Source organism: Ursus arctos, unplaced genomic scaffold, assembly GCF_023065955.2.
Source record: "Ursus arctos isolate Adak ecotype North America unplaced genomic scaffold, UrsArc2.0 scaffold_14, whole genome shotgun sequence".
Classification (NCBI taxonomy): Eukaryota; Metazoa; Chordata; class Mammalia; order Carnivora; family Ursidae; genus Ursus; species Ursus arctos.
Window position 1 is genome coordinate 30,000,290 of NW_026622808.1, and position 15,094 is coordinate 30,015,383.

At 47.4% G+C, this 15,094-nt stretch overlaps 1 protein-coding gene and 1 long non-coding RNA gene across 2 annotated transcripts; one reads left to right on the forward strand and one right to left on the reverse strand.

Moving 5' to 3' along the window:
- Positions 1 to 782: 782 nt before the first annotated feature.
- LZTFL1 (leucine zipper transcription factor like 1) lies at positions 783 to 13,847 on the reverse strand. Its single transcript, XM_026500646.4, has 10 exons — positions 13,682 to 13,847; positions 11,446 to 11,570; positions 8,861 to 9,055; positions 8,424 to 8,484; positions 7,252 to 7,323; positions 5,983 to 6,048; positions 5,819 to 5,896; positions 3,161 to 3,337; positions 2,269 to 2,372; positions 783 to 1,250 (listed from the first exon to the last, which is right to left on the reverse strand). The coding sequence occupies exons 1-10, from the start codon at positions 13,682 to 13,684 to the stop codon at positions 1,232 to 1,234; spliced, it is 900 nt and encodes a 299-aa protein (XP_026356431.1). The 5' UTR covers positions 13,685 to 13,847; the 3' UTR covers positions 783 to 1,231.
- LOC125283761 (uncharacterized) lies at positions 3,424 to 9,219 on the forward strand. Its single transcript, XR_008959083.1, has 2 exons — positions 3,424 to 3,629; positions 4,887 to 9,219. It is a non-coding gene; the product is annotated as an uncharacterized LOC125283761 (long non-coding RNA).
- Positions 13,848 to 15,094: the final 1,247 nt, after the last annotated feature.

The window sequence follows — 15,094 nt, forward strand, 5'->3', positions numbered from 1 at the left end:
CTCCAAGAGAAACAGCAAATTCAAGACTAGTATTAAAAGCTTGACTAGAAATAGTAACGAGCCTTATCATCTGATCAGTAAACTCTTACTGGTGAATACGATCTTCGTTCGTGCAGTGGGATGGCCTGTCTCAGCAGACAGCACTCACCCAGGCTGCGACACTCTGCTTCTGGAAATGCGAACTATTACTTTCTGAACAATGTGACAGAAGTCAGTCCTTTCTTTCTGACGTGTGACTGCTTTGTGGACCTTATTTTCTTTATCTTTATGGCACATCACTGCATTACACGACTGTGGAGACTGGGGCCTCGTGTCTAATGATTTATCCAAAATCACTCAAGAAAAAAGCAGAACCAGTGGAAATATCATCAAAACCTCTTGAAATGCAGTTACTGTAGCTGCACACAGATAAACTATGATCAGAAGTTGAATCTTAGGTCTGGTAACTGATTTTATGTTGAATGTAAGTCATTTAAAAAAGTATGATTTAAAAGAATGTTCTGGAAAACTGAAGTATAAAGATTATATTTATTCTGAGTCTGGAGAGAAGTACAGGGCGGATCTGACTCCTCCATCGGTGATCCAGATTCATGGTAAGTCGGGTTGCAAAAAAGGTCTGCATGTCCTCTGATCATCACAGAATTTAGCTAGAGTGACTGAAGTTAATCGGACCCTCGTGTTTGCTATTAATTGTCCTTATAATTAATAAAAATGCGGCCTATAAAAGTTGGTAGGCACCTTTTCAATGCATTCATATTTTATAATGAAGTAGAGAAAACGAATTTGGTTTTGAAAAATAAGGTTTATTTGTAATAACTATCTTTAATAACTCTTTTTATTTTTACCCCGGGGAACGCACAAGCATGGACGGTGCTAGCTTTAACATTTACCGAAACGGTGTAGTCTTTGTACTAACGCAAAAGGCTCAGACTATTCTTCCCGCTCTAAACATCTCTTCTTTACGATACAGAGTTCTCGCTGCCTCAGAACTAAGACTCAGGAGCGCTCAGAGGAGTCTGGGATGAGCGGCCAGAGTCAGTCAGTAGGTTCCCCTCTTCTCAATTAGGTGACTGAAATAGGAAGGCTCGTTCTAAATATTAGAAGCCAAGTCTATATACTAGAAAAATAAAGAGAGGAAATGTAACAAACTGTTTCAAAATACATGCCTCAGGTGTGAAATAGCTCGTACTTTCGCGTGGTGGCAGCTTCCAGAAGAAATCTTCTTTGGGTTTTAATCTTCAGATTCGTACCTGGAAAGAGAAAATTTCCGTTAAGACCATAAATAATGTCATTATTCACCTGCAACGTTTACCTGCAAGCTCTCCAGCGACTCCCCCATTTTTCACTCAGAAGCACTACCGGGGTGGGAGTCAGAGTCAGGCACGGCGCTATGCGGGGGCTCCCGCAGCAGGGGGACAAAGGGCCAGCGAAGCATGAGGACACCTTTGGCCTCCAAGTCTCCGGATCTGGCATTTAGACCCACGACAGCTTAGGACACAAGAAACTCTGTAGTCATGCGAAAGGTCAGGTGGACACGAAGTGCTGATAGGATTACGTGAGGACAGGGTGAACAAAGCCCCTTCTCTGCAGACGAACTGGATCTGGGATTGACTTCCCCGCTCTGCTCCCCCGGAGCCCTGACAAAGGTAAAACGGCAGCTGAGCTTCCAGACCAAACCGCGGAGGACAGAAATGAGCGCGAGTAGCAGCGCCCACGGGGCCGGGAGGACTGGGGCTGAGCTGTGACTACGTGGTGGGCCCGCTGCCACAGGCTCCCCCCGTCCGCTGCGTTCTGGTAACGGGACATGGCCCTCCCGGGGCAGCACGCGGCTAGAGACCCGGTCCTCCGCGGAGCATGCGCCTCTAAGCCAGGCTGGCTACGGCGCCCATCTGCAGGGACCGCTCCTCTAGCCCCTGTCACTGAGGGAGGGCACCGGATGACCGGGCCATAGGCTCCGGAGGACACTCCTGAGGAGAAATGCCCACGGTGCCCTATAAGCTTGCTGGGTTTCCTTTCCGCTGTCCTGCTTGAAGGACTCCATTGCCAAGGGCGGCTATCGTAGCCGAACCTACACTGAAGCCCTCGTGGGCGGTACGGACCAGGCCGGGCCCAAGCGCCTCTGCTCTCCTCAAACGCGGGCTTCTGGACTAAACGATGCAAGCACCCCCTGGCCTGACGTCTCGGACGCGAACTGAGATTTAATGAAGAACACACATCAGTCGGGCGGGGAGACCAATCCAAGAGCCGCCCGGGGTCAGCAAGGCTTACTTGGCCAGTCTTCTCCTCAGGTCTTTGATTTGGTCATTCTTCCTGGTGAGAATCTCTTTCATGTTTCGATAAGCTGCTGTTTGTTGGAATTTCTTCTCTAATTCCTGCGCAGCGAAAAATGTCAGTGCGTTACGACGAAAACAGTGAAGGAGAGAAGTCACACGTCTCATAAACATGTATATTTTTGCTCTAATTTTACTAATACTCCATTTATATTATTTTCTAATTTCTTTTTAAAATTTACTTCTATAAAATTAAGGCTATGCAAATTTTAAAAATACATTCCTTCACAGGAGAAGTCCATAACACAGCAACGTGGTCAGCATGGAGCTAAGTACAATGAGAAATCTGTTTGAAATGGTAAAGTAAAGAAAGAAAAAAAAAAAAGAAACGGTAAACTAATTCTCAGGTGAAATAGGCAGGACCTCTCCCCCGAGTCCCAAAGTGGTATCGGTATTCTAGGAGGAGGATTCTTCGTTCATTTACGTTTTAGCTCCCGTTTGCTTAAGAGTCTAATCCCTACACTGAAGAACATGGTTCTCTACATAGTTCACAGACATGAAGAACAAGGGACAGAATCCTTTCAAGAGAAGTCCCCATCCCGGTGCCGGGCTGTGGGAGGAACGGGCAACGTGGGAGTGCAGGGCAGCTCACGCAAGCTCTCCATGGAGGGGTCTTTGCCCAGTCCCTAGGAAGGAGTGGCGATTTTTTATTATCATAGATATCTTAGTGCCAAAGACAGAAGAGTCTCAATGCCCAGAAATGACGTATCTCTAACACGTACTGGCCAATAGCCTGAGAAAAAAATAAGGTAAACCTGCAGCTGGCCTCCAATGTGTCCCTCAGTGACCCTTGTTCCTCACCTGGGTGGACACACACAGACAAATCTGACCTTTTCAGCCATGTTCAGCTGCTCCTGAACCCTGAGTAGGTCGTGCTTGGCTGTGGCCAGATTCTCCTCCAGGGACTTCTGGTTTTCTGTCTTGTCGTTAAGTGTCTTCTGAAACTCACTCTTCAAAGCAGCAACCGTGTTTTCCAAGTCACTCAAGTCTTGGGCTTTTATAAAATCCTGTGAAAGATACATGCACTGACGTAATTTCATGCTGACGTCCTACTGGGAACTGTTTCACAACAGTGATCTGGCATCGTGACACGAAAGCAAACGTGGTGCGTGTGTGCGTCGGCCTCCCCGGCCAGCCTGGGGACGCTCCCGCTCCTAGAGGGTCGCCGGTGCGCCCAGCTTGCCCTCAGCCCCTGCGCACGGTGTCCTGCACACGGCAGACACTCAGGGGTCACTGATCTCCAGATGTGTAAAATGCCATCTGTGAGTTGCTGAAATTCCACAGAGGAACAGGAGAGAGGTGAGATCCTAAGTCTGACAAGGTTGTGTGTCCCAGGGTAGGGATGGCAAACAGGTTTTGTTTTTGAAAAGTCAGGTTAAAAAAAAAATTCTGGTGAAGAATTTTGAACAATACAGGTAGAAAAATAATAAACTTAACAGAGTTTGTATCAAAAATTTAATAATAAATGTCTTAGTCATTATTTACATTGAAATATGAGAGCCTATCAATGCTGATTATATGGCTTGCTAAATTTCTAAGATTTTAAGGGTTTTTGTTTTGTATTAATGCAATACGCGTGTTTGCACACTCTGTCAGCATAATAAAAGCAGCTGGGTCTTGTTTTTGACTGGATACATTTGTAATAAAAAAGCTGTATTACTAAACAGGAAAATGGTCTATATAATTGCTAAGTATGGAGATAGAGCAGTACGACCAACCAAATTCCTCACTCATTTTTGAAACCTAGTCTTTTACAAAGATTTTACTTCACTGCAGCTGGTGAAAGCACGTGCACATTTTGCTTTTGCCAAAATCTGAAAAGTAAAATTGGAACAAAGTCCAAAATGGCTTTTAAAACAAATTCATCATCCCAACATGTTTGCAACTGTTTCACTTTCGAGAACTTAGAAGGCCCGTTCTGGAGTATGTAGCTCTGTGTTTTATAAATCTATGATCCTTTATATAGGACTGAAAATCGTATTTATTTTCCTTTGGTTTTTTTTTTTTTAGCCATCTAAGAATTATCCTCCTATTTTAAAAATATCTCCAGACAAAATGATGTAACGTCTGAGACGTGGTTCAAAAAAACATGACGGGAGGGAGGAGTAAATAGGGAACCAGACTGGCCGAGCCGTGGTGGGGGCTAAAGCCGGGTGAGGAGCACCAGGGGTGCGTTATCCTAGTCCCTCTACCTCTGTATGTGTCTGAATTTCTCCATAAAAAAGTGTAACAATAGGGGTGCCTGGGTGGCTCAGGTGGTTAAGCGTCTGCCTTTGGCTCAGGTCATGATCCCAGAGTCCTGGGATCGAGCCCCGCATCAGGCTCCCTGCTCAGCGGGGAGTCTGCTTCTTCTCCCTCTGCTGCTCCTCCCACTTGTGCTCCCTGGCTCTCTCTCTCTCTGTCAAATAAATAAATAAAATGTTTTAAAAAAAGAGTAACAATAGAAGTCTAGCGAAGTAAGTTTGGGGACCGTTTAACGGACATCGGCAGTGACAGCGCAACCACTGGAAAAGCCAGTGCTGCCCTGCAAATCCACTCACATGGCCTGGCTGGCAGGAAGTCTGTTCCAGCATCTGGCACTGCCGGGAAGGCCGCAGGAGATGGAACTGTGCACGTGAGAACCTCCCACAGCAGGAGCGGTACCCAGCACCAGCTCGGACACGCCTGGAGACCCCGCCCTGCATTTCGGCGCATCACGTGGGCACCACCGGACGTAGGAGGATGTGAAGACGCAGACCCGTAAACTCAATCCATGTTGTCACACTCACCGAAGGCCGACTTCACTAACAGTAAGTGCTGGGTCATAAAACCGAATACACTTGCAACGATCTAAAAAGTCTTCCTTTTTTCACTTCCTTTCCCCCCATTGTAATTGGAATGTCAAGGTAAAAGGGGGGAAGAACTTAAAAAAACATAAACTTCAGAATATCTTGTGTGCTAGTAGGTTCTGGGGACGTGGGAAGCACGTGAGCTGTGCACCTGCCCCGGCGGTGCCCCTCCGCCCCCCGCTCTTCCTGGACAGGGTGGTCCTGACGCGGGACAACAGTGGCATCCCTCTCAGGGAGTGACAGGGGTGGGCCATAATGAACAGGAACTAAGAGTTCTTCTTCTTTTTTTTAAGTAGCTCCACGCCCTCGTGGAGCCCACCATGGGGCCCGATGCAGGGCTCGAATTCATGACCCTGAGCTCAAGACCTGAGCGAGACCAAGAGTCGGACGCCCAGCCAACTGAGCCACCCAGGCGCCCCAACACTTCATATTAAGTTTATACCTTTATTCTTTTTGAAACATGTGAAAAGATAGCTAAAACTTATTCCATCTTTTTAAAAAATTGAAGTATAATTGACATGCAATGCCCTATCGTTTTCAGGTGACATCACAGGGACTCAGGATTTCTGCGCCATACAAAGGGATCCCCGTGATAAGTGCAGTTACCCACTGTCGCAAAATTACTACAGTATTACTGCCTACATTCAAAACTTCTCTCACCTTCTGGTTTCCTTGGTCGAGCTGTAAATCCCGCAGGGCTCTTTCTAGCTTTGACTTCTCATCTAATGCGTGGGTTGCCTATAATCAGATTTAAACAAAACACACTCAGTACTCAGTCTGTAAGTAACCCTTTCAATGATTTTGTCAAAGTATTTCTCAGTTACCTGCATTTCAATGGTCTTCAGCCTTGACTTCAATTTCTCGTTCTCTTCTTGAAGTCTGGAAATTTCCTTTGTGAGTAAATTCAAGGTTTATTATTTTAGCTATAGTATTTTTAATACTTGAAAGCGTTTCACTTCAGAATTTAATTGCAAAATTAAATTTAAATCATAGAACAGCTCGAACACCTGCGTGCCTTGGTTGCTGGTGCGATCCTCGTCCCGCCCAGCCTACTGGCCTCCACACCTGTGAGTCACCCGTGGCTCTAGGCCTCTTTCCCGGTCTCTCAGGCTCCCTTCAGCCTCTGTCCCCAGCCCTCCCGTGCCACCTCTCATCTAGCTGATCCCGCCACTCTTGGGTCTTTCCCCGGCTGACACAGCACGCCGCCTGCACTTATCTAAAACACGGCCTTTATCAGTGCCATGCTCTGTGCCCAAGCCCGAGATGCTTCTGTCTTGAGTTGAGGCCACAGGCCTTTGCTCTAAGCAGCGCCATCACGAGAGTCAGCTGTGAGCCCAGTCCTCTTCCTCCCTGTGCTCCGACACACACATCAGCCCAATTGGAGAGCACAGCACTCCGTCCCAAATCACGCCAGCCTTCCTTGTACCTCTCACTGCTGCCCACCCCATTGCCCTGTCTGCCATGCCCCCTTTCTTCCTCTGACGAGTTCATCTGTCTTCATCCTTCAGCCCAGCTCAGGGACTGCCTTCCCCCAAAGCCTGTCCTCAAACCGCTCACAGCCATGTGGGACTACGTCTTCTCGGCCACCCTGGGCACACGGGTTAGCCTTCCCCTGCTTCCAGAATATTAATTCTCCCTTCTCAATGAGACTACAAGGTTTTTGAGGACAGAAGTCTACGTATTACACTGTTTTTTATCTAATGTCATCTAGCACAGTGTTGAGAATACAGGGGTCTTGAAAAATATTTGTATATTGGTAGTTAATTTTTATAAACTTCCTAATAAAAAATCCCATCATTGCTATCATAGATCATACACTTCTAATGTCCACCAAGAAACACTGTCCAAAATGCCACGCCCTTCATGTCACCATGAAAAGATGCAATGAAGAGCCGCTTCAGACTTTCTGGAAGGTGAGTGCCCTCTTCTGGCCCACAGGAACCATGAAGTAGAACGACTACGGTGGACTAATTACCCTCAGTGGACCAAAGCCCGAATCCAAAGCCTCCTACCTCGGTTTCTCCACCCCCCACTGTGCAGGCCACGAGAGGGCCGAGCTGGAGGGTCTGCCTTTCTCGCAGTGACGACATTACCTTGTTCAGGAGTTCCGTGGTTCCGCCCTCGTTAAGCGGAGCAAGTTTTGGCTTCATGGTATCTATGATAGGCTGACACGAGATAAAGAAACCAAACCAAAATCACCACAGAAGAAATCACATGTAGTCACTCAACACTTGCACATTCTAAGTGGAAATCACTGTAAAAACATATCCACGGGGATGCCAGCTCCACGGGGTGGGGATGTTTGTTGGTTTGGTTCTCTGCTACGCCCCAGTGACTAGGACAGTGCCTGGCCCACAGTGCCCCAAACAGATTAGAGATGCAAATGAACCCATCCTCCCCATATCCTTTTAAATAAATTCAGACAGAAGGGAAAGGATGGAAGGCAGGCAGGAGGGAAGGTGCTCGAAGCCAGAGCAGATACGGATGCCAGCCTCTAGGGACAAGAATTTTAACATGTGGGGGTTGAAACAGACGAGTCAGGGAACGCGGTCATGGTGTGGCTACACTGTGGGCCGGGGTAACTTGGCACAAATACTTCGGCAGTTCAGCAATACGTGTTAAAATCAGGTGAACCCATGCCCTCCGACCCAGAAATTTCTTAGCCAGAGATATGTTCCAAATGAGTAACTGGGAAATTGTTTTGTATGTGTACGTTCGTGGACTCAGCACCATTTTTCTCGCTCTCACGTCGGGGATTGTTGGCGGGGCACCTGCACGACTCCGTGTTAGCTGGTCACTGTAATAAGAATGATTAACAAGAGAGGCAGGTCACCAGTCACTGCGAGGACTGTCCCCACTTGACAGATGAGGAGAACAAGGCTTGGCTGTCACAAGCAACCCGCTCAAGGTCATGCAGCTGGAGACACAGGCCAGGATGGACGGCTGTGCCACACACTGTCTGAGTGAAGAGTTTACACAGCAGGGAGTGGGATGAACTGCAGGGATTGTGTGTGTGTGTGTGAGAGAGAGAGAGAGAGAGAAAGCACACAAGAGTGAGCGAGAGGAGACAGAAGCAGTTTTTCATAGTTCCTTCCAAAGTATTTCTCTTTTTTTGCCTGAAAATAAATGACCCAATTTTTGAAGTCTGCTCTTGAACTGAATGCTCTTCCTCGACGGTTTCCACTTTAACCTCTGAATGCTCTGGGCGACTGGGGGATTTTAAACACCGGCCAGTAAGGTAGGGATTTAGAATACCAAAAATTACCTTTTTATTCGAAGATGTAAATTCTGCTTTTTCAAATTCTGCAACTTGTTCTAATAATTCTCTTGAAGATAAAAACAAATATAAAAAAAAAATGTTCGTTTAGACTCACTCTGGACCACACAGACCGAAGGATAAAATCACCAGTACCCATCTACTACAACACGGCAGGGACAACAGAGCGCCAGGAAGGGGACGTCGCCATAGCCAGAATGATACTCGGTCTCTACTGGCCCGGAATCCAAAGCACATGGGCCAACTGGGAATATTCCAGGGTCCTGCACCTAAGAGATCACTTGGTAACCAGATGCTTTGCTGCTGCTCTCCCCAGACTTTCTCACACCCCCGTCTTAAGAAAAGAAGCGGCAAAGGCGTCTGCTGACGTTTGAGAGCATGCCTGGGCCTCTCCTGTCCTGGCTGCAGGGACGCACGTCGAGTACCTGTTTTCAAGTTCGGAGATATCGGTCTGCAGCTTAAGGTACCACTTCTCAGCCTGGGAGAAAAGCTGCCGCAGAAGTAGCACGTTGGTGTGGGCCGTGTTGATGAGCTCAGACTCCACCTCGCTGTAGACCACAGCCTGCAACCCGCTCAGGACCTCGGAGACCTCGTCCACGGTGAAGCTCTCCTCCACCAGCCTGAGAGACAACCACAGGCCCAGCCATCGGGACGAGCAACCCAAACCATGGACGAAATACAACGAAACTAAGAAACCCACACTCACGTCATCTGAAGGGCTCAAGGGTTATAGCGACAAATCTCTCTGAGAACCGTCTTCTTTCTTAATAAAGCATACTAAAAATAATTTAAGCTCACTTTGTTTTTGTCGAAGCTCGGGTAATTTCTGAGGTCTCCTTAAATGATCACGCGGTGCACGCTCATGTCCTCTAACACAGCTGCGTGCTCACAGTCCCCCAGACGTTTACTTCCGTCTTCAGTTTTGCAGTTTAAAATTTTTTTTCCTTTAATCTCCACTAAAAGGAGTCTTATCACATTTAGTAGTTTCCAAAGTCACCTGGAAGGTGCTATTTCTCCTTTCTATGATTTGTTTAGCATTTCAATAATTGCAGGAACTATTCACACGAGAGTCAATGACTATAAGAACATCAATGGTCATTCTATGTTGCTTCTCTTAGCGTGGAGCCCCAAAGGAAAAAGAAACTGACTTATCTTAGTTAAAGCTCCTCTGAGAAAGACAAGTACTGTATGATTTCACTCATATATGTAATTTAAGAAACAAAACAGAGGACCACAGGGGAAGAGAGGAAAAAATAAAATAAGATGAAACCAGAGAGGGAGACAAACCATAAGAGACTCTTAGCCGTAGGAAACAAACTGAGGGTTGCTGGAGGGGAGGGGGTGGGGGATGGGGTCACTGGGTGACGGGCATTAAGGAGGGCACGTGATGTAATGAGCACTGGGCGTCATATGCAACTGATGAATCACTGACCTCTGCCTCTGAAACTAACACTACAGTATGTTAATTAATTGAATTAAAAAAAAAGAGAGCTCCTTGGAGCACTGAGCACTCATCGTCATCATCAATAGCATTAAACCCGCTCTCCCACAGAGGATGTTTGGGTCGGGAGGGAACTTCAGGGCCATCTTCTTCAATCTCCTCACTTTACAGATGGGAATGCGGGCTCAGAGGGTGGCAGTGGGGCGCCCCTGGTCCCGCAAGGGGTGACTCAGCCCCACAATCATTTCCAGCAATCTCAGCAACATGCCCAATGGCTGAACCCCAAGAAAGCAACACACACGGCTCCTACTTTCAAAGGCAGTTTGACAGGAAGATGGCCTCTCCCCTCCCCTCCCTTCCCCACCCCATCCTGCCCTGCCCTGCCTGACCCCAGCCTCAGCCGTTCAGGGGATGAGGAGCAAGGCCCCCAGCCCCAGTTTCTCTTCTTCCTCACTTCCCAAAGGACATGACGGAGAGGGGCAACAAAGTCTTATCAGAGGCGTACCCAAGTGAATAGTATTTGATTTACCATTCTTCAGTGTTTCATTTAGCCAGATTTTAACCAGTTGAAAAAAACCTAAAACTTTAACTATTTTTGATGAAAGTCCTTATTCAATATATTAACAATCTTCCTATATTCCTTAAGAGAACATACCAAATCTGCTTAAATTTTTTTTTTTTTTTGGCCACCCAAGTTCATGACTATGAACAATTAAAGTACTCTATGTAGAGACTGACTTCTGAAGTACCTTCTCTGGCTCATAGCTGGGCCAGTGAACCTGTTGCTTTCATCAGCTGGGGGTTAGGAAACCAGCTGACCAGATTACATTAGTGGGTTGGACAGATAACGGTCTACAGCTGACGGTGTCAACTACCCAGTGCCGTGCATGGCTTTACGACACTCGGCGCTCACGTGGCGGCCGTGTGCATTTCCACCTCCTCTGACATTTAACTGTGCCAAATTCTGACCCCCAAGTAATCTGATGTCTCTTTATTACTTAGTCCTTTTCCCTAAGGACGAAGGTGGTTCCCCTGTTTTTCTCCAGATCAAACATGCATTTTCTGTGGACTTCATGATATGCCATGACTGGTCCAAGCAAACGAGTTATCATCTACTAAAAATTTGTTAGTTACGGTTTTTCATGGTTTTCTGCTGTTTTTTTCCCCTCCTAATTCTTTCAATATGAACGGCGTAGGGGTTTCCTCGTTAATTGTCATGCCTTATGACTCTAATCCTTTAACTAATAACTCAGGTAATTAAAGTTCTGGGATCTCTAACGCAGCAAGCCAAACATTAACCTACAGGCACGTCACTACTTCCTGCCGGCTCTTCTGAAACTTTGCAATCTCACAGTTATCATATATGTATGTTTGGTAATAGATCACTCCCACCACAGTCCGATCTCTTGAATCTCCCATATCCGCAAGGCGTGGTGTCGCCACTCTCAGGGAGTAACCGACCACGATAATCCCAGCAACCGTTCGTATGGCCTCTGTTACAGCATCCCCACCACGGCTCCCAGAAAGGATCCATGTTTCCCTCCGGGTTTCCTCAAAGTCCTTTGATACCTGCTCTCCTTGAGGTCTTGGAAGCAGGAATCGACAGTTTTGAGTCTCAGGCCTCTTTTTGAACGAGCAAAACGCATGTAATTGATCACTTCATTTTGATGGTGCTCGTTTAGGCCCAACTCTGCCTGAAAGAGAGAGAAGTAATCCTCAGTTGTGAAGATGTGACGAAGGAACCAACAACGAAAGTATACAAGATATCCAGGGGTAGCGACTGCTGGATGTCCACCAAATTCTGTTCTTCCCTTCTTGCCCGGTAAGTGGCTGCCCGACTACATGAGACTTCCCAGCCCTTCCTGCAGCCAGGTGTGCCCACATGACTACTGCTCAGGAATGGATGTGAGCAGAAGAGACGTGGGCCATCTCCAAAGCCTGAGCCCTATGACGTAGGCCTATCTTTTTCAACCCTATTTCTCCAGAGGGGTCGAGCAGACAGCAGGATGAAAGGAGCCTGTATCCCTACCTGATTTTATGGAGCAGAGCTGACCTACAGACCTCGGAGGAGCAGCGAGATGGCTGTTAAGTGAGCACAATACACTTCTGTATTCTTTAAGCCGCTGGCTGTTTTTGTTTGGATATCTGCTGCACCAACTTAACCTGACCCTAGCTAATACAGCTTTAAAAAATGTATTTGGTTTTGAAATAGTCATTAATTGGGTCTTTATTTTAAACCAAATGAGAGCTTGACGACTATGAGCTAGAGATCAATGAAGTTCTTTTTCATTTTGCAGCTATGCTGAAAAGAAAAGGATGCCATACAATTGAACATCTAATGCAGGGACTAAATGAGTCAGGAACGATCTTTAAGAATAATGATCTATCATATATCATAGCCTTCCTATGGGAGACTAAGGTCTAACTTCCAAGCCTCATTTTCAGGCTTGTCACTATCGACAGACAGGGTTGGGATGCCTCCAACACCAAGGGCCAAAAAGCAGGCATGATCTCCTTCAGCTCCCAAGTCGCTTGCAGCGGCTTTTCTGCATCCACACACCTCCTCTCTGCAGTCTCCATTTCTTCAGGACGTATGTCTCTAAAGGCCAGGACCTTGCCCACCCAATTCACTGAGGTACTCCCGTCCCCGGTACTAAGCACAGTGCCTCGCAAGCAACAGACATGTGCCGACAAATGAACTTAAACGTGTTCCTCCTTTTGAAGGTCACTTCTTCATCAGGCCTTAACTGGTTCTCTTTCAAACTCCTGGAGGACTTGAATAACCAATTATTCTCCCCTCTCAGCATTCTACAGGTTGCTTCTTCTTTCAGACTATAGGGAAGACTATATATATAAACTCCATTCGTGCCTTAAAAAAAAAAAAAAACCCTAAAACCTCAAACCTGAGAATTCCTCTAGCTACCCTTGCATTTCTCCACGCCCCTTCTACCCTTGCTATCCGCATGCTATCCCCTAGTCCTTAAATACATACGTTGCTCAAATTGCTTTTGTAAAGCTCACCAGCAACTTATTTTCTTTTCATGATCACCTGGGAGCTTTTATTTATTTTTAAATTTTTTTAAAAAAATTTGAGTACAGCTGACCCCACAATGTTACATTCATTTCGTTGCTGACGTATTTCAGTGGCCCATTTCAATGGTCACCCAACTCTGGTTTCAGTCCTTTTTCTGAACACTGTGCACTGTTCTAAGTAGGGCTGCTATTTAACCTAACATTCTGTATCCGCCGTTAAGATGAATGTATATGTTTTAGCATACGGGACAACTGGCCTCTTCTGAACAGGTCAGAACAAAAGAAGGATCACGCAAGTTTCTTGGGCTGTAAAGTGGACGGTGTGGACTCAAAGTCGCTCTCACATCCGAAAGCCGGATTCCATCACGTTCTCCCTCCTCAAGTCGTTATAATACATAACTCTTCATGCTGCCAAAGGCTGTGTGTGTGCGTGTGTGTGTGTGTGTGTGTGTGTGCGTAAAACTTGGGGAGTTTTAGGAACAGAGTGAGAATCCTGCCCTGAGCCTTCTGCAGGCGGCCGTTCCTCTAGCTCCCTCCACCCGCCACCTTTGAGGTGTGACTTGGGCCGGCCGACCCAGGCGGGAGCGAAGAATGTCGCGACGGGGCGGAGAAAGGCTGCTAGTACGCCGGAGGGGCTTCGGCCAAGGTTAACTGAATTTTGGGGGCCGGCCGGGAGGCCCAGGAGCGGGTTCAGCCCGGCTGCAGCCCCGCCCTCCCTCAGCCCCGGCTCGGTGTCTCCTCCGCGCGCTGCGGCGCCCGGCCGGCTACTCACCATGGCGGCGGCGGGAGTCGCAGCCCCGAGGAGCGGGAGAGGCCAGGCGGAGGCCCGCCAAACCCGGGGTGGCCGAGGGTGGTTGGGCCGCAGAAGATGCGGAGGGAGGGCAACTTGTTTAGAAGCCTCCGGTTGCTAATGGGAACGGAGGCACGTGACACGAAGTGATGCACTTTTATTGGTCTTCAAGATCACACGACAGGAAGTGCAGTGTGACCGGCCGACCGCCGCATGCGCACTGGCTTCCAGAGCAGGAAGTCCCTCCTACCCGCGTCACGCTGACTTTGTGAGCCGGCCTCCGTTGCCAATGGTAACGGGAGGGAAGAGGTCGCAAGGACCCCCCAAGTTCAGGGACGCTGTGGAGCTTTGGAGTCTGGGTTGCCCGGAAGGGCTGTCCCTCCCTTCCCGGGCTTGGTGACGACGCCGGCTCTGGCTTGGAGGGCTGAATCCCTGACGTTTCAGTGGTCTCGGGGCCTGGGTGTGGGCGGCCAGGGACTGATTTCTCTTCTCTGCAGGGGTGCCTACTTCGCTAGGATAGGCCTGCAGCTCCGGCGCTGCCAGGTGCCAGGATAGAGCTTTGAATGGCTCTCTCCTCATCCCGCTTTTTTTTTTTTTTTCTCTTAGAGTCCTGCTTTATCCTTAAAAATTAAACTCAAAACGAGTTGGTGAAAGAGCAGTGAATTTCAAGCTATTATGCCTAGGATCACCAGGGAAGCTTGATTCCCGGGCCTCACCCCTCCAGAAATTCTGAATCAGGAAGTCTATCTTGGGTGCTTGGAACCTGCAGTTTTTAATCACACACCAGGAGGGATCGGGGACCACTCCTCAAGAAACACTGTCCTAAATCCTCAGGGAAATGCAAATCAAACCACAATGAGGTAACACCTTACACCTGTCAGAATGGCTAGACTCAGAAATAAGAAGTGTTGGGTAGGATGTGGAGAAAGAAAACCCTTGTGCACCATTGGTGAGAACGTAAATTGGTACAACCACAGTGAAAAACAGTATGGAGGTTACTCAAAAGTTAAAAACAGGACTATGTGAGCCATTAATTCCACCACTGGGTACTTACCCAGAGTAATTGAGAAAGACGGATGTACTTCTTTGTATACTGCAGCATTATTTACAACAGTCAGGATATGGAAGCAACCCAAGTGTCCACCAATACATGAATGGATAAAGAAGATGTGGTGTATGTACACACACACACACACACACACACACACACACACACAATATGGAATATTCTACAACCATAAAAATGATAAGATTTTTGCTACTTGGGACAACATGGATGGACTTAGAGGGCATTATGTATGCTGAGTGAAATAAGCCACAAGAGAAAGACAAATATTGCATGGTATTACTCATACGTGGAATTTTTTTTTTTAAAGTCCTACTCATAGAAACAGA